We start from the raw sequence: 19,902 nt of genomic DNA on the forward strand, positions 1-19,902 counted from the left end.
CAACATCAATCCCCTGCATGATGCAAACCTCTGCATGACATGATGCAGGACTCTTACTATAGCACAGCTGGGAAAACAGATGGCCCTAACACCAGCTAAGGGCTCTAGGCCCACAAAGAGCCCACAGAGAACAAACTCGTACATAATTAGATTTTTCTCTAGGCAACAGAAAGAGAATACAATCTTCCAATATTTACTTAGCAGAAATTAAGTGTCCTTTGTGTCCTATTTAATAGGCAAACACTAGCTGGTGTACTTAGCTGCAAAGGAGAGACTTAAGAATAACCTATTTATGTGTCAGTCCTGCAAGACCCCGAGTATCATCACAGAACAGTTTGGGTTGAAAGGGAGCTTCAAAGGTCATCTATTTCAACCCCTGCAATGAGCAGGGACATCTTTAACGAGATCAGGTTGCTCAGAACTACATCCAGCCTGGCCTTGAATGTCTCCAGGGATGGTGCATCCACCACCTCTCTGGCCAAACTGTGTGCTTCACCACCCTCACTGTAAAAAATGTCTTCTTCACACCCAGCCTGAATCTCCCCTCTGTTAAGCTTAAAATCATCACCCCTCATCCTATCACAACAGGCCCTGCTAAAAAGTCTCTCCCCATCTTTCTTAAGTACTGAAAGGCTGCAATAAGGTCTTCCCAGTCTTCTCCAGGTTGAACAGCTCCAGCTCTCTCAGCTTTTCCTCACAGAAGTGCTCCAGCCCTCTGATCATTACTGTGGCCCTCCTCTGAACCCTCTCCAACAGGTACACATCTTTCCTGTACAGAGGACTCCAGAGCTGGATGTAGTACTCCAGGTGGGGTCTCACCAGAGCAGAGTAGAGAGGCAGAATCACCTCCCTTGACCTGCTTCTTTTGACACAGCCCAGGATACATTTGTCCTTCTGAGCTGCAAGCACACACTGCCAGCTCATATCCAACCTTTCATCCACCAGTACCCCTGCTGAGTCCTTCTCCTCTGGGGTACTCTCAATCCCTTTGTCCCCCAGCCTGTGTTGATACTGGGGGTTGCCCCAACCCAGAACACTGGAGAGCTCACATCTCAAAACATTCAAAATGAGGGTTAGCAAAGCATTCCCCACTAACCGCCAGGGATGCTTGGGGTATTTCTTTGCCCCTCTGCTTTGTTGCCACCAGTTCTGCCGTGCACAGGAAGACCTTAAACAGTTGCATGCCTGAGCCACTGTTCTGCCTCCCTGCAGGAGCTGGACTAGCAACCTCTTGAACCATCTCTCAAGCACATGTCTATGAGCTCATGCTAAACTAAAAGGAGGCTAATCTTAGCATAAATTTGCACTTATCCCATCTTTCGTAAGCATAAAATGAAGGTGGAACACAGAGCACTTGCAGGAAAGCAGTGCAGCAAGGAAGATTAAATGTAGGAGCTGACAGTGGACTTGGCAGCAGCTCTGGCAACCTGCTGCAGCAGGAGGCCTGGCTGAGGTGCCGCAGGTGAAGAGGTACTTTCAGCCAGGCACAGAGGCTGCAGCAGCAACTTCTGACACCCTTCAGTGGCCTGTGGGCCCTCTGGCAACCCTGGCTGCCAATAAAGCCTCGAATACCATAAAAGAGGAAATTTTAGGAGGCCATGAATAGCATCTCAAATGGTCTTAATGACAATTCAAGCTGTTCTGTCTGCTTCTGTGACAATCAGGTCATTTCTAGACAATAATCCTTCCCTCCTGAGTAACTCTAGAGCTATAGCACTCTCTCTCTGTATATATACACAGTATCTGTCTGCTACAGATGTGCCCTTATACTGGTGCACACCTACATCCTGATTATTCCAGTTTTCACTAAAATCAGCGTATTTTTGGATTCAGTTCTGATGTAAACAGATTGGCCTTGCAAGTCTTAGTTCAGATCTTTTGCTGTCAACTGCAAGTATCTCAAATTCAGAGTAATTCACGTAGTTTATTTCCTATAGATGACACACATCATCTAGGAAACAGGATTAAATGCACATACACAGTGGTGCATTGCAGGCAACTTACTGCTGCAATGATCACTCTTACTTGTCAATACAGGGATTGCTGCTGTGTACAGTTGATGACAGAATTAAGTTCTACTTCAGTAATCTTGGTGTGTATGTTAACACCTCAAAAGCACTTCCAGTATTTACCAGTTTATTTGTATTAGTTAAAAAATTGGCAGCAATTGTATTTTTACATTACAGAATGATTCTTGGCCTGCTGACAAAACCTACTACAAGTTACTTGGTCGCTACTCATGTTGTCTCTGTTCACCAAACAGGCAGCTCAGAAAACAAGGCACATCAACAGTGTAACTGTATTGATTGTTGAGCATAAAATGGTTTAAAAGATGGGTGTAGTAGAAGCCACAGTTATGGGCCAGAGATCCAATCCCAACTGATCTGACATCCAGAGGTTCCATTTCTTTCACAGTAAAATACGGTAGTCACAGCTGGGCTTTCTAAAAGGGAAATTTGATGTGGCTCAGGTGGTCTGCAGGAATAATTCAGAGCAGAAGCCAGAGTAACCACTTCTGGAGAGAGGAAAGAAGGAAAGGGGATTCCTCCTTGCTCCCTCTTTTAAATGGCACTGGTGCGGTTTCATAGTGCAGCAGTTTCTCCCATAGCAGAGAGGGAGAATACAGAATTTAGCATGGCAAATAGGAATATGCAGTGTACAAGACTTTCAAAGATAGCATATGCTACAAAACCCCTATGGCTGAGACAATTAAGACCCAAGACTGTTCCAAACAGCTCCAGCTTTAGGATTTTTAATTATTAAAATCAGGTACTTGAATCAGAGGTCACTAAACCTAAGCTTCTGTATTCTGCTTCAGCTACAATTAGGAAGCAGGTTTGTAGAGGAAGTATGATTTATATGCTCAGTGTTAACTAGCTTGGAACACAGAAGTATAAAAACTATTACAGATTAAGTAGTTGATGCTTTAGCACTCCTCCTTCCAGTCACTTCTTGCACTGTATTCTCAGTAATATCTTGTTTTGACTTTAAAAAAAAAGATCAGGGCATAGTTCCGTTTACATGACTCATCAGGTGTTCTTCTGGGAGCTGGAAAGAAAGATAGATTTAATTACCATTATATAGTACTGCAGGCAACTTTCAGGATGAATTATAATCAAATGTCATTTGGAAACATATGGCATAATATGAGACCGGCTTAACTCCATTATCTCAAGAGGAGAAATAAAGCCCAAATATTGAAAACCTTGAAGAAGGCACCCACCTTCAGTTACTAACTCCTTTCAAAAGAGCCCGTTTACTGTTCCTGACACTGGGTCTAAGTCTATATCATAGAAACAGGGTCTTGTAGGAAGTCCAGGCATAGTGCTCATCTGTACAACAGAAGATAAAATGTTAAAATGGAAGCAGAATAGTTTCATAGAGAAGATACAATACTAAAGACTATGATGGCAGCTCCTTGCACATATACAGCTAGTTGGATGATAGTCATGTACCATTTTGAAGCATACTGTGAGAGTCAGGAACTTCTGGCTCAGTACACAGATCTGGAGGTCTGGATTTTTATGATGAGGGTTTAGTTTGGTTTCTGCCACTGCCAGTGACCAATCCCAAGATTTGGCAAAGTACTTAGAAATCTAGCTGACCAGTTAACTGTTAGAGGAGCATTCAAGGACTGCTGTGGTGAGCCAGTAATTACCTGTGGCAGTTTCTGGTTATTAAAATGAGGATACATATTTTAATACAACTTTGCTGACTGTAAAGTCTCAGCTGATTACAATTCTTTAAGGATCTAGAAGTGTTAAATAATTAAATAATTAGGAATAATTATTATTGTAAAGAGAGTTTAAATAGTTTGTGGTTTTCAACTGGGATAAAGCTTAAACAGAGACGGAAAGGTCAGTTCCGACTGGAACATTTCTGAGGCATTCGAGTCAGCAGGGCTGTGCAGTGGCAGAACTGAAGCTAGCAAAACAGCTGCCAGCACTACACCTGCCTCAGGCCAGTCCCCTCCAGTTGTCCCATTACCAAGTACCAAGTTTCAAAGCCACAGGATGCAAGACCAGCAGGGACTACACTTGGCCTGATTTACTAATGCAGCTGACAGGATTTTCCCTTCCCTAACTCAGCATTTAGTCCAGCAGCACATGTAGGCTAAACACGGATGCTCTATAAAGGTGGGCAATTTGTGACCTTGCTTGGTAGTTTGCATCAGTGATCATTAACTGCTTTAATAAAAAATTCAAGGTCCCATTTTCTATCTGTATCCTCAGTTTCACAATCAGTACTGTTATGCCTATCTCTAAAGATCTTTTTGCCATCCTGGTGTTTTCTCCCTGAGCAAGTATTTTGCACACTTACCAAATTACCTCCCAATCTTCCTTTGATAATAACCTAAGCAGCAAGGAGGCACAGCTGTATTGCTTAAGCATTTTCTGCAGTACTCAAGACCATTAGGTGAGCTTTTGGAGTCCCATCGATTTTCCTAAGCCATTTACAAGCGCTAACATTAGTCCCATATGGACTATACCATTGCAGGTCTTGTGGTTTATGCGGAGGCAAAAATCACTTCAAGACCACTCTTCATAATGAATTCTAGGACTGTATTAGCTTTTTGTCAGAGCTGCTGCTTTCTCTGATAGAGAACAGGGGAGCTACAGAGAAGACCCCCATTCCTTGTATTTGTGTTTAGTTGTATGAATATTTTGCTCTCAAGAGCCAAGATATTAAGGGATTTAAAGTGCCTGGAGAGGTTTTCCTGTTCTCACCATAGTCACCATCGGTCTCTGGTCATGCAGAGCAAGAAACTTACAATTTATTTACCTAACACTGAAGAACCAGAGCTTTGCAGATCTCCACTTACAGATTCAGAGGGCCACAGCAAGAGCTGAGACAGTGCCATTCAATAGAGAATGAGCTGCCATATTGCTGAAGTTGGGCCTGACTTTATTCTTTCTTGCACTGGCTATTCTGAAAGGAAAATAGGGGGCCTATAGGGATGCTGGGGAGGGACTCATCATTAGGGACTGTAGTGACAGGACAAGGGGTAACAGGTTAAAACTTAAACAGGGGAAGTTTAGATTGGATATAAAGAGGAAATTCTTTCCTGTTAGGGTGGTGAGGCACTGGAATGGGTTGCCCAGGGAAGTTGTGAATGCTCCATCCCTGGCAGTGTTCAAGACCAGGTTGGATGAAGCCTTGGGTGACATGGTTTAGTGTGAGATGTCCCTGCCCATGGCAGGAGGGTTGGAACTAGATGATCTTAAGGTCCTTTCCAACCCTAACTATTCTATGATTCTATGAATAGTCAATTTTCCTCCTTCCCTATCCATAGGGCACAGCCATAATAACTAACCTGCTACTTAAAAGCAGTCTGCTTAAACCCTGAATTCTCATGTAGTACAGGATAATTTTCCATCCAAGCTACTAATTTGCTGTACAAGTACCTACAATGCTTAATCCACTCAGTTATTTTCAAAGCTGAAGAAATGAACTTTTCCTCCATTATTCTCCTTGCTTTCAACACCCCATGTGCTGTAAAAGAACACAGGGCAATTCACACTATTTACTTACCTGAAAAAATTAGACTATGTGGATATAATCAATCCCCTTACAAGAATTCAAATAAACCCAATGCCAGCTAAGCACCTATTATTTATTGCACCCATGAAAATCCCCAAAAAAAGCTATTTAGAAACTAAAAAAAAACCAGAGCTGAATAAGTAATTTCCTTTTAATTCATCATCAGCATCAGAAAAGAAACCCAAACTCTGTGAGTCCAATGATTTATTTCACTTTAAAACTCGATAATATTTTAAATTATATTTCTTTTTAAACCTCAAAGTATTTCATTAAACTACAACAGCTTCAACTTTGAGCCAGAAAGGGAAAAACCCAAAACTCAGAAGCTGAGAGAAAAAAAATAAATGTGATATACCTTTGTGATTATCTTCGGATAACAAGAATATGCATGCATTCACCAGTGATTAATTTAACCTCAAATTCCTCATAAAAGCTTCTGCACCGAGCTACACATTTGCTGCATTTTCAGCTCAGAGTTCAGTGGGTGCTGCCAGAAATTTATTCTGAGGCTAAAACACCTCCTGCTGAATGGGTTTAAAATAGTGGTCTGATTCAAAATGCCCTGAATTTTTTCTCAAAAGGAAATCCCTTCCCTGGCTTTAGAAACACCACAGAAATGTTATCTTCGTGACCCTAACTGGAAGACTCACTGTTAATTCTGGCAGAATTAACACCATGATTTCCTATATGTGTAAGAAAACATTAGGAATCTAGGAAGGGAGCAGAAAAGAGAGTCCAACATCATCAAAACTGAAGACATCAGAAACTAAAGTAGTAGTTTTAATGTCAGAAAACGTCTTACTCTTGTGCAGCTCATTAATGCTGTGTACCCTTCCTTTCTCCAGTACTGATTAAAAAAAAATAAATCATAATTTGGATTAAATCTTGGCTTGCAAAAAAAAAAAAAAGCCATTAATAACAAGCACAATCTTCCATTTTATCCCAAAACACACATTACTCTTTAAAAAGACAGATGAGCCAAAGTTGAATCAGGATGTGGTTATTTTATCTATGTTGGATAATCTGGAAACCCTTACCTAGCTACTTTTTTTTTTTTTTTTTTAGAATTAAGAAGAAAAAGATATCCAATATTTGGCTCTGGCATTTGAATGAAAAATGGATCCAACTTTGAAATCAGCAAATTCCATAATCAGAGCCATGCACCCTTAACGCTTTTGAAAACTTATCAAAACAAACATGCTGGCATGAAGACTTCAGAAAAAGGTTGAGGCCCCAAAATAAGGAAAAGACAAAGCTGCTTGCTCCAACTGCTCCATCCCCTAAAATAATCAAACACCACTCAACATTTACCCAGAGGAGATTCCCCAGATAAGATTTCCCATGGATCCTTTAATCCTAAAATTCTTGCTTTGGATGCAAACTTAAATATTAGTTCATTTTGCAGGTAGCTTCTATTTCTGCCCGTCAATTAATATCAAAGCTGTGCCAGGATCCTGTTTCCATTGTGGCTACTCTCCTCTCAGCTGACATTGTACCAATCACATCAAAGACCAGAAACGAAAAACTCAAGGGCACAGTGAAATGAATTGCTGGAACTGATGCAGGCTGAATAGCAAACAGATGGTCGACAAAACCATGAGAACCAAATGGGAGGGGAGACTGATAAATGATTAACAGTACAGGTCAGCTCCACTTTGGAGGTGTCACGTCAGAAGTTGTTTGCTTTGTAAGCTTTGGAGTTGTTGTCTTGTTCTACCCTGATCTGTAAGTGTACACAGACTTCACCTGCAATATAGCAAAGTGCTTTCATCAGGAATGCAAAGTCACAACAGCAAGTAGCTGGGCAGGGGTTTCTCCCATCCCCTCTACCAGAATGTAGTTCCCAGATTTCATTAGCTACAGAGCTCACCCCTTCCTCAAAATCCAGGAAGACAGAGATATAGGACCCGAGGAGTATCCTGGGGGCTTGCTAAGTATTCAGATAGTCAGACAGTCTATTTTAGCTTCCCTCTTCCCCTGAAAAAAACCTGTTCATGGTATCTAATACACCGGACTGTTGAAACACCAATTGCAACTGACATGGATTCTCCTAATCTAAGATACGTAAAAGTAGCTGCTTATTGGAATGCACATGAAGTTTTTTTCCTCGCCCCACAGCTGAGGGCTTCATGCAATCACATACCGTTCCTACGAGTGGATACAGGAACCCAGCACCAACACTGGCCCGAATGTCTCGGATTGGCAGAATAAAACCTGTAGGTGCTCCTTTTTGTTCAGGGTCATGAGACAATGATAAGTGAGTTTTAGCCATGCAGATTGGCAGGTTTCCAAATCCCTGGGAAAGGCAATGAAAAGAAAAAGTGGAGAGAAATAAGTGAAAACCTTGTTAAGTATTCCTGCACACAAATGTAACTGCTCTATTCTGCCATTCTCAGCAGTCATCCAACATTTTACCAGCATGTTTTACTCCCCAACTGCTTCATCCGCAGCCTGTCAGACCCGTTGACTAGTCTGCATCCCCATTTCTTCTCCCCCCAACTCTCCCCCTGCCCTCCACCAAGTATTAAAGAAAGAATCACCATGCCCCTCCAAATATCCAACTGAGCAAAAAACTTCTGATATCGAAGTGTTAGATACACAACTTTGATAGCCAATTTACTTACTCTCCTCCCAAAATCTTAATTTAAACAGCTTGGAACTAAAGTTCGTGTACAGATGAAGTCAGTTAATTAGAAATGTTTGATCAATATAATTGAAGTTTAGAAGGAAATGGCGATTACAGGCCTATGGGATTTTGACAGACTTTTAAAGGGATACACAAGAAACACAAAAGAGAAAAACCCATGTATGCCAGTAGTACACAAACTGCAAAAGCAAAATTGTTCAAGCACATTGTAAACAACGAATGGCTAGTTCTCACATTGCTCTTCTCTTCAAAGCCCTTTTATAGACTTTCATTAATGCAGAAGCAGATGAATTCACAAGAATGTCATGGTAGGGAGGAGTAAAAGCAACACAACAACCAAAAAGCACTGAATTCAACAACTAGCTGCCAGGTTCAAAACTTATAAAAGTAGACTTTTTTCCACAAATAGTATTGTATGACTGGAACATTTTCCCCAACAAAATTGTGACTACCAAAAATCCACATGGGTTTAAAAATTAATTAGACAATTTAGTGGAACAAGAGGGGAAAAAAAATAAAAACAACCCCAGAGACTATTTAGCATCAGTGTGACTACTTGTAATTCCCCAATTCCCAAATTGCTGAAACAGAGGAGAATACAGTAGAGAAAGATCACTGAATCTTCCTGCCCTCCTCTCCCCATACACTATCACAGATGTGCTACTGGGCCAGATGAGTTCTGTCTTCCCCGCTAGAAACCAGGGCCAGTTTCTCCTTCCACATACCACCTCCTCATCCTCCTCTGCCATGGCAGCATATAGTGAACCCCGGGCAAAGAGGTTATTTGAGCGATGATTTCCTTCACACACAGTTTGAACACCACTGTTCAATATGAGCGTTTTAAATGAAAAGCACCACTGATACCATGTGATGTGGAAAACTCACTTGCTTAGTGTACAAGGCAACTTTCTCCTGTGCTTCTGGAAGTAGCTCAATGTCCCTTGCCCCATAGATCTGCTGCGCAATAATTCTGATCTTATCTATAACAGGGAGCTAGGGGGAAAAAAAAAAAACAACAAACACCAAGAAAAAAGACAGACAAGTTAGTGGGGCCAAACTACAAAGAGCTGTAACATCACAGCAGCTTCATATTATTGTGCAATGCTCATCTGCAGATGGGAATAGCTCTTCTATTTGCTGTAGACCAAAGCCATACAATTTGAGGGTTTTCAAAAGACACTTCATTTATCTTGTTGCACTCATTTCTCTTGGTAAGAGGGCAAAATGAGTTTATTACAGTTAGAAAAAAAAAAAAAAAAAGATACACAACAGTATCTCTTATGTACTGTGCTTATGTGTTAACTACTGCCACCACAAAAGAGGCATCTTTATTTTCTCCCAAGTCTAAGCCAAAAAGCAGATGAAAATAATCTGAAGGAATACATGTCAATGGTTAAATAAAAGCACAAATAAAACAGGCTAAAGAAGAAAAACTGAAAGCATCTGTTGAGAAGCTAAAATAAATATAATGACATAGCTGTATACCTCATCAGGTTCTTGAATAGGTGCTTGCTATTCAGGAATTCAGGCTATAACCTAGGAACTAACACTGACTTCATTACCTCCATGTCATCTGTCACATTTGCTTAATAACTTAATAAACAAATTCATTAAAAAAACCACCCCCACACACTCTTTCACCTTGACCTGCAGTGTGACTCTGTAAGCCTTACTTGCAGAGAAAGGAGAAAAAAAAAAAACAAAAAAAAAACATTAAAACTGGAAAAATTCTGTTCCATACGCTGGTATATAGATTTCTACCCTCAGCAACAAGCAGCACACCTAGGTGCTCTGCAGTAAGGTAACAGGTTTGGTCAGGCTTGCTCCAGTCCACGCTCTGATAGGAATGCACATCTCAGGCTCAAGAACTAAACTTCCCCTTAACCTGTAACAGGGCTGCCACAGTAGAAACCTATGTGTCATCTCCAGCAGAGTCACAGCAGCATCTTTCAATGCAAAAGTAAACAATATTTCATTGAGCAGTCAAAACAACATGAACTGAATAATTAGGTCTTTGAGATTAGTGGAATAAATGTTATGTTCTAAACCCAAATTTCTTCTCAGTTTCTCAGAGCAGCCTTTCAGGCAGTCCTTAGCACCTTAAGCTAGTGAAACCACCTTATAAACAAGGTACCTCTGTAATATTGCCAGTTCATACCTTCACATCATAGAGGAACCTGAAGTTGCTGGGTGTCTGCGATGCTCTCTGAACAGCTTGGGCCAGTGCAACTGCTCCTTTACCTCCCTCTGCCCAATGAGTGCACACCACAGCATCAAACGCTCCTGCTTCCTTTGCCTGTTGCACTACAAGGGCCATTTCAGCCTTTGTATCTGTTCTGTAAGGAGAAATGTTTGTACATTTGTATCAGAATGCACACACAGTATATTAACTGTTCAATCTAATCATTTTCACTCTTGACAAGACCCAAAAAACGTCTAAAGAAATCACACCATCCAGCCATTGGGAAGCTGCTGAACGACTATCCACCACAGCCTTCACCTTGGTGAAGACAACTACACCACAGAGCAACTGACAGTAATAGAACCCTGGAAGTACATGCCAGAAACCCATGACTCCTGACAGAGAAGTGTTCCAGACTTTCTGCATTTCTGTCCTGTGGATCAGTAATGTAACTTCTGTTCTCACAAGTGAACTCAGGAAGGCATTAGTATTGCTGATTTAGAGATGCCAACCTCATGAAGTTTAACCATGACAAGCGCATGGTCCTACACCTGGGTCGGAGCAATGCCAGGCACAGCTACAGGTTGGGCAGAGAAGAGATTCAGAGCAGCCCTGCGGAGAAGGACTTGGGGGTGTTGGTCAATGAGAAACTTAACATGAGCCAGCTCCAGTGTGCACTCTAAGCCCAGAAAGCCAACTGTATCCTGGGCTGCATCAAAAGGAGCGTGACCAGCAGGTCGAAGGAGGTGATCCTGCCCCTCTACTCTGCTCTTGTGATACCTCACTTGGAGTATTCTGTACAGTTCTGGTGTCCTCAAAATAAAAAGGACATGGAACTGTCGACATCGTCACAGGCACCTTTTGTATACAGTAATATGGCCAGTTGGGGCGTAAGTAGTGGCAGATACTAGCTGTAAAATCCTAAGCTAATTTTAATTAAGGGGTGCATTTGAAATGGCTAAGAAGAGCTCCCCTATTTATTCAGCATCTTCCAACAATATAAAATGCTGCAAACAATATATGAAAAGTACTGAAAACAAGAGATTGCTAAATATAGCAGATAAAATGTCAAAATTTTACACCAATGCACCACTTCCACATCTCAGCTCACTTACTTGAAAGCATTGACAGCCACTACTACTGGCACACCAAACATCCGTGCATTTTGGATTTGCTTGTTTAGGTTACTACATCCTTTTGCCAACAGTTGAAGATTCTGTAGAAAAGACAGCAAGCAAAAAGCATGTTTTATCAGGGGCACTGAAACTTTTGTTTCAAATCCACTATGTCCACAGCTAATGATAAAAATGTCAAAATGGGAATGACACTAGAAAGACCAATCCCCAGCGGTGCTTTCTGAACAGTCCAGACCAATGCATGCTCTTGAATGGAAGAAAGGAAAAGAAATGACTACTTCTAATGATCAGTGGTTCCAGCTGCCAAGCCAAGGTAAGAGAAATCCCTTTCTATCAGTTTTTTGTTATTCTTAGTAAGTTAATACCCATGCTCATTAACTCCCCACAGTAAAGCCTCATTTTCCTCTTGGACACATTCCTCTTTATGCATAAATATCATTAGCAGTGAATTTCATGACACTTGTTTGAAGTCTGTGGCACCAGCTTTCAGCTTACACATATTTACATTTTGCAGCATCAGTGACTACTCACGGAAATGCGGACATTTCATCCCTTCCTATGCAACAGATAATCCATACAGAAGTTTGGTAAGTGAAAAAGCTACAACAATGTAAAGAGAGCCAGACCATTTATCCAAATTTACACAACCATTCAAAGAACAGGGATAGAAGCCGAGACTTTAACTCGCTTTTCTCTCTGGTACTGCTAAGAGAGTAATTAGAAAGGCACTCTGAATATTCTCAGAGACAGTATTTCAGCCAAGCAGTTACTCCATACTGAGAGGGTCAGGGGACACAGAGTAGATATTACTATGAAAAACTGAGTGCACAGACAACTGCATGAGCTCAGGAGAAACAAAAAGGCTAGGTCAAGTACAAGAAATGCTTGAAAGAGCAGAGCCAAAGTAACATTATTGAAAAAAGAAGAACATTACAGCTCATATGAGGAAGCATTTCCCTGGCAGCTAAAAAAGTGACACACTAGCTATCCAGGTGTGCACTGCATGACAACATTGTGGCATGACCACAGTTAGATGGCCAACTGTCACAACAGCTAAAGAAGGTTACCTCTTCCATGTACTCCTTTGGTAAAGGTACCCCAGCAGTGACCTGGAAAAAAAAAATGGAAATCTGTAATATTTTTATCCATAACAGCAATTCATGTTTGATTCTTATTAAACTGCATCAAAATACAACATTCTACTCCAGGCTGATTCCTTTCATAAGAAAAAATACCAAAAAAAAAACAAAAGGAGAGAAAGACTGCAAGATGCACTCACAACTTAAGACTGAGGTAATATCACAAGCGCCCCAACATACAAGCACTTCACTAAGATAATGAAACAAGCAGGTAGGTACCTGTAACATACTACAACAAAGCAGCTTACAAGAAACAGAGAAATAGATTCCTTTTACAACTGCCAATCTCAAGATGATTACAAGCAGATTAAACCATACCAGGCTTTAAGTGACTGGATCAGAACAACAGTAACAGCCCCTCAGGCCTAAAGAAAACCTTGTCTAGTACTTACTGTAGGGCCCCCTCCATGCATTTTGAGAGCTCGGACAGTAGCAACCAACACCACCACATGAGGCCGGAGACCAGAATAGCGGCACTTAATATTAAAGAATTTCTCCATGCCTATGTCTGCACCAAATCCTGCTTCTGTAACTAGAGTAGGAATGAAAAAAAGCCTGTGAGAGAATTCATGTTCTGATCATATCTGTCAAAAGTTTCTTCCAAGACAAAAAAAACCCATCATGATAAAAAAGGCATATCCCTCCCTTCAAAACAAACAAAAAACCACACCCTATACACTTACCAACAAAACCATCTTTACCCACAAGCTTCAGTGCTATTTTGTCTGCCAACACTGAAGAATTCCCATGTGCAATATTGGCAAAAGGTCCAGCATGAACAAACACTGGTGTTCCCTAGAAAACGGCGGGTGTGGGAGAGAGAGAGAAAGAGAAAATCAGAGGCTACAATTTATTAGATCAGCAGCATTTCAGGAACTAAGTACTATGGTATCTGAAGGTAAAGAAAAACACTTTTCGAAGACATTATCTTAAAGCCTTCCGATCAAACATTTGTTGTCAGTAATAAGGACTGCAGGGCAAACAGGATTATAATAATCTGCACAAGTGGAGATATTAATCCTCTTAGGAAAAGGATGGCTAAGTCCCAGAAACTCTCTGTCATTCTCCTGCATTCACACCATCCAGATTTCCAAAACACTTCCTGGCATTAAAGACAACAGAACAGAGACATAGGAAAATTTATTGCATTGCCTTGGGGTCATCCGACAATGTCAGACCTAGAAAGAAAGCAGCCTTCTCCCCTAGCCCTGAACCTTAGGCAGGAAATCACAATAAATCCCCTACTGTATGCCAAGTAAGCGCACACTGACTGTGATGAATGAACTAAATCAGTTGCTTCTTGGCTCCAAGAATTCATGTCCAGCAAATCATCTTTCCTCACCTCTAGTGTCTGCATGAGGTTTGGTTTAACAGCATCTTTCATCAAGACAGCCAGAGCACCAGTCACTCCCTAAGGGAAGGAAAAATAAAAGGCAATCAGTACCAAGACAGCTCCTATGCAATGTTAAGGCTCAGCTTTTTTCCTGGTGAGCTTTCAGGACCATAGAATCATAGAATAGTTAGGGTTGGAAAGGACCTTAAGATCATCTAGTTCCAACCCCCCCTGCCATGGGCAGGGACACCTTACGCTAAATCATATCACCCAAGGCCTCGTCCAACCTGGTCTTGAACACTGCCAGGGACCAGAACCAGCAGTTGCTTTAGGTAAAATTAACACTAATCAGGGCAAGGCAGAATAACGACCTTTACATTCTTGTAAGAGGATTAATGATTTCTGTTCAGGGCAGCCTCTCTGTTGTGACCTTGCTTGGCCATTACTTGCTATAGCAAGGTTAGTAAACAGTAGCCATGAGAGAGTAACCCTTAGGTATGCATGTTTATGGTAGCCCATTCAGTAGTACAAAGCAATGTTGTTAGGTTTTGCAGGCAGACTGGTCTTGGACTTTTTTCCTTATGTCAGCAGCTAAGCTCAACATATTGGTCTTGAAATGTTGCAAAAAGCTGCTACATCCCGCCCTAGTCTCTTGTGCAGAAATAACTTTTAAAGTGAACCTCTATGCTCATGAGAAAGACCAGACAGCCATCATGAAAGGCAAACACCGGAGCCCATGCTTCCTCTGAGGTGCAGCAATATACCCTGCTGCAATTCTGTCTCCTGCTAAGTGAAAGCTTGTGAATTCATCCACATTTGCCTTCCAAAGAGAAAATGAGGGTTTGGTCATCCTTGTGACTGACACAGTCCAGTGGGAACCAATCTGGCTGCTACCCAGCGCTTGTAAAAGTAACTAGAATTGCTATCATGGGTACAGAGACAAATGTTCACAGCAGTTATGAAAACCTTGAACCATTTACTTTCCTTTTAATTTCAATGGGATTGCAGCACTCATTATATGATTTTTTTTTAAAAGACATTCACTGCTTTGTTTCATTAGTTTCAATCTTGCTACATGAAAGATTATTTAACATTTAGTGGATAAGCTTAAACTTCAGTCATCTCCAGAATAATCAAAACTACAGAGCAAGATTTCCATGGCGACATTTCAGGCCTGTGTCACTCAGCAGCACTTCAATACATCCCAACCAAAAGCCTGCAGTCAGTTTTCAATTCCACATTTCTTCCTAGTTTCTTCCTGGTGTGCTTCCTGGTAGCACACTCCTAACATTGGTTATGTCACAGCAGAGGGACCCAGACATCTTATTATGCCAGCATGGTCTCTGTAATCACCACATTTCTGCCTGCAAGAGGAGCATGTAAGGATGCATTCCTAATGATGCAAACTTATGGCTGCCATCTTTGCAAACATGTAACATTCAAGAGAACCTGCTGAACAGGTCTGACACCATCCTCCATTCTGCAGTTGCAATGGACAAAACTGAATATAATTAGATATTTTTTTTTTTTTTTTTAAGTAGAAAAAAAAAGTCTTGAGATTCATCTTCTGTCACCTGGTCTCTACATAAAACTCAGAGCAACTCGCTACCCAAGCACCACCTGCCTCCACTGCAGATGGGCAGCAGGAGAAACTCCTGTTTTCTAGAACAGGGTTTAACTCTGGTAATTAAGGATAAACTGGCAGCATGCTAGCAGCAGGAATTAAAATATCAAAGCTGGCTACAGAACTTTGGCACGTGCCCTCTCTCATTCCCAACAAATGCCTTGCATAAAGACATTTACAGACAAATGGTTCCCAGCCTTGCCCTTTTCCTGCAAGGCCAGAGTCTGGCTACATTGCTAATATACTGTTTCTAGGCTTATCCTGGGAGGAAGTAAAACAAACAAAACAACCAACCCCAAACACACAAGAAAACAACCCCCCCCCAGCAAGATAGTAAGAGCTGGAGAGGCCTTACTGCTGCACCACACCCTGCTGGAAACACTGGTCAGGCTATGTACTCTGTGGATTCTTTTATCTCACTGGAAATGTTCATTCAGAAAACGCAAAACAAACCTCATTAACACCATAACATACAAATTGTTAAGACTTTTATTTTTTGCACAGAAGGCTGTGAAGTATCTACTACACAGGAAGCAGTAAGCACCCAATGTATGTCTATTGACTACCAATATCTGTATCTGTTGACTACTGCAACAGTGCCGAGCTTGTTCTGTCTTTAAGCCAATTAGCAGACCATGGTTCAACCTACAGGGCTTGGTTCGCTTTCCATTCTCCAAATAGGGTTGCCATATTCAAAACATTTATTAGAAGTGTCTGGGGCACAGGCTATTCCACTGAAACCGTGATGAAGCACCATCTGCGAGAGTGCTTATCGACATATTCAACAAACATGCCAAGAACTGTACTAAAGTCTTGCATGGGCAGCTGCAACTGCTGCTTGGGTCTGCTTTACATACTGGCAATAGACATCACCAGCGCTACTACATTTAGCATTTCATACAATGGAAATAAAAGATTTATGTCCCTCATCGAAGGCTGCCATATGGAGACCTTGCACTTTCTGCAAAGGGTTTAGCTCTTATAGCATTCACAGCCTCCCAGAATGAGATATTTCATAATCTGTAATAAAATTTGCATGAGGCTTTATTCCTGCACAATGTTTTCCTTACTCCAGGGAGCCTGAGAAACAGGATGGCCAGTAGGATACATTTTGAATTCTTCCGATTCGTAAATATGCTTTCTATCTAGAAGATACCATGTATTTCCCCATTAATTTCTATGGGGCTAACTTCAACTAGACACACAGCACATCACACAGGACCTGCCAGGTCACGTGCACACACACACACACACACACACACACACACACACACCTGTCTGGATAAGGTGCTAGCCACAATTAAGTAAGAAAATCTTCATTAACTCCATGGGCTAAGACTTCATCTTTGACCTTCTATATGCTAAGGTCTTTTCTGTACTGAACTGTCTATGCTTTTCAATCCAAGGACTTTCAGAGGTAAAAGCATTTAAAAGCTGAATGACTCTCTTACAAGGTCATCTGTTGTAACTGGTTCTCCCTTCTTGTTGGAAGCCACTACCATTCTGCCCAGTCGCTTTTTCATATCGTCCAATCCATCAGAGAGTGCTAGAACTGCCATGATTTCGCTGCTCACTGTGATATCAAACTGAGCCTGCAAGACATCAATACAGAACATGAACTCATCAAGATTCCCTAGCAGCAGCCCTTACCTGCATTAAATTCTTAAAACAAGGCCAATCACCACCACAACAAACAAACAAACAAAAAAATTGTAAAAATAAAGCTACATTACTCTCAGAACACACTTCATTTAATTTGGACAAACTGAATTTTTTTTTCGCAAAATTAAGTAAAAACTATTTATTCCATTGCTATTACATGACTCTCTCCTGGTGCATACATTAGTGATTCATGTAAGAATGCTCAACACTAACAAATTATATTTTTGAAGACTGTACTAACTCATCTATCACTAAACAGTACAATACATAAAAAAAAAAAAGATTCTATAGGAAACAAAGGGTAGAATTCATCTAACACAGACACCGCCATCAAAGCTAACACCCAAGGGACATTTCAAGTCAATAGAAGGATGCTTTTCTGAGCACAATTAATTTGAACTATTAATTTGACAGTTACTTAAAGGATAAGAGGAGCCACAGCCCAAATTGCCTGTTTTTCTCTATTGATTATATAATGAATCTACACAACTAGCTCAGATACTGTAGCTAGTTTTGGCCAGATACATCCCACCCAAAGGGTCTGCAATGGTGAATATTAGCTATTGCCAAACATCATCTTTACAGAAGGCTCCCATGTACCGCTTACTTTGCCACAGTCATCCCAGTTTGGGAAACCAGCATTCAGGAGAGATCAGGGAAGGAGAGAACTAACAATAAAACCAAATATTGCACCGGTAGTAAATTTAAATGCTTGGTTGAAGGGACATTCTTTCCTTCAACAAGATGTTGGTCAAAGATGGAAATACCTGGAGTTATAGAAACTTGGTTTAGGACCACATTTTTCAAAGTATTTTTTAAAACATGTAACAAGAGGGAATAATTACCGTTCGTGAGAAGCCTTTTTCTGTTAGAGACTGTCCAATAGTGATTTTCCTAAGGAATCTGTCATTTGTATCCAATACTGTGAGGAATGCAGAGAGAAAGATGAGAAGTCACGTTGCAAGTCATGTTACATTTATGCCGTATGACAAACACTCAGCTAGATCACTTATGAAGGAAAGACAGCAGTTTGACATACCAGCCTCTCCTACAGAATGACAAATGCTACTCAACCTGATCCTTCCCCTAGACTGAACTGTGAAGTTACGATACCTAAAGTCACACGCAGACCCTGCACCACATCCAGAGGGCATCTATGTCCTTCTGCGCGCACTGACAAATCCAGAGTCTCTTTGAAAAGCAGAGCTGCTAGTATTACTCCAACTGCATTTTCACCATCATTAGTCAATTTGAAACCAGGAAATTATTACAGCCAAAAAGAAACAAAATTATAGCTTTATAAATTGATAAAATGGCCAGATACTACCATTTAGTAAGAATAGCCTTACACAGACGCATTAACTCAAATTACTTTGGAAACACAAACCACCAAATACTGGCTTAAATCTGCTGTTTCTTACTATCTGCTTGAAAAATTTTAAGTATTTTATAAAATATTTCCTATGAGGCAGAACACTTCAGCCCCATCACGAGTTATGAAGCAAATTCTGGAGAATACGTTTCACACTATTTTAATAACAAGGAGGAAAAGCAATACTCTTGGGGTCTAAATCAGGAAGAAATTTCCGTATTTGAAATTTCTTCTGCTAATGAAATACTAAATCTGCCAGATCAGAGATTGATCTTACCTTCAAGTATCTTTAAAAACCTTTTAAAACTCTGGCCTTTATTTGCTGTCAGTCCCCAAAAGAGCAAGTAGGCAGATGAAACTGAGTTTAATCCCAAAGCAGAACCCTGTCCTTGCTCTCAGAGCTTTTTCAGTCAGATTAAGAAGCTGTTGGCTACAGCTGCCAAACTCAACTCTCTCATTGACTGAATAATCTGGGAACACAAACCCGCACAATTTGTGAAGTCTCAATCTTTGTGAATTCAGAGTGGATTCAAAGTCTGTGTATCAGATCCTTTAGAAATGGGATCCAGATGCAGGCATCTATCCCACCAAACACTAGAAAAGGGAGGCCAGCCCTGCCCTCTTTCCCATTTTCCCAGGAAACACAGTTCCGGCTGCACTTGCAAACCTCTTTCTGACACACATTTTGTTTCTTGATAATTCTTTCATTTAATGGCTCTTGTACCTCTTTGCCATGTTATGGTTCCTGGGTCAATGTCCAATCTCACAAATAAATTTACTTCTTCCTTTGTCAAAGCCATAGGATCAGTTTTGTTAATGCCCAATTTCTATGGGAGGAAAGGACAAATAAAAGAAAAGGTATGACAAAAAGATTCACAGAAATTAACTTTTCACTAGAACAATGAGCCTTCAGCAGCAGCATCTGCATCTTCAGAAATAAGGAGGAGCTGCCTTTTTGGTTCCTTTCTCCTAGACTCCACAACAAGGTAACATGATCCATTAGTGTGTACCTGGAAGCAGCGCTTGCTGCTGGCCAGCTAGTAAAGGGCAAGGCAGACAATAGAGCTCATTAGGGCAGGTTGTTTCCAAGATTTGTGCAAAGCATCTACAGAAAGAGAGCTCTGCAGTTCTTACATGCCTTGCTCTAATCATTAGTCTCACATGCTCACATCCATTTCTCATTAGTTTGCCTAGGGTCACTGCACACACACAGCCATACGTATTTTAAGACACTGCTTTCAGCATGCTGGTTAAGCAACACAAAGG

At 41.0% G+C, this 19,902-nt stretch overlaps 1 protein-coding gene across 2 annotated transcripts in view; it reads right to left on the bottom strand.

The window, feature by feature from the left end:
- Positions 1-2,123: 2,123 nt before the first annotated feature.
- The window catches only part of MTHFD1 (methylenetetrahydrofolate dehydrogenase, cyclohydrolase and formyltetrahydrofolate synthetase 1), a 46,013-nt gene continuing 28,234 nt past the window's right edge, over positions 2,124-19,902 (bottom strand). For both annotated transcript variants that reach the window (XM_062630720.1, XM_062630721.1), the window contains 13 exons: positions 19,361-19,463; positions 18,110-18,186; positions 17,054-17,194; positions 13,988-14,056; positions 13,329-13,440; positions 13,038-13,177; positions 12,574-12,615; positions 11,486-11,586; positions 10,347-10,524; positions 9,074-9,181; positions 7,685-7,837; positions 3,224-3,332; positions 2,124-3,048 (listed from right to left, as the gene is read on the bottom strand). In XM_062630720.1, coding sequence (XP_062486704.1) covers positions 3,243-3,332; positions 7,685-7,837; positions 9,074-9,181; positions 10,347-10,524; positions 11,486-11,586; positions 12,574-12,615; positions 13,038-13,177; positions 13,329-13,440; positions 13,988-14,056; positions 17,054-17,194; positions 18,110-18,186; positions 19,361-19,463 — 1,314 coding nt within the window. In that variant the 3' untranslated portion in view covers positions 2,124-3,048; positions 3,224-3,242. The remainder of the gene's footprint in view (positions 3,049-3,223; positions 3,333-7,684; positions 7,838-9,073; positions 9,182-10,346; positions 10,525-11,485; positions 11,587-12,573; positions 12,616-13,037; positions 13,178-13,328; positions 13,441-13,987; positions 14,057-17,053; positions 17,195-18,109; positions 18,187-19,360; positions 19,464-19,902) is intronic.

Source organism: Pezoporus occidentalis, unplaced genomic scaffold (assembly GCF_034315485.1).
Source record: "Pezoporus occidentalis ecotype Australia unplaced genomic scaffold, CSIRO_AGI_Poc_V1 ctg36, whole genome shotgun sequence".
NCBI lineage: Eukaryota > Metazoa > Chordata > Aves > Psittaciformes > Psittacidae > Pezoporus > Pezoporus occidentalis.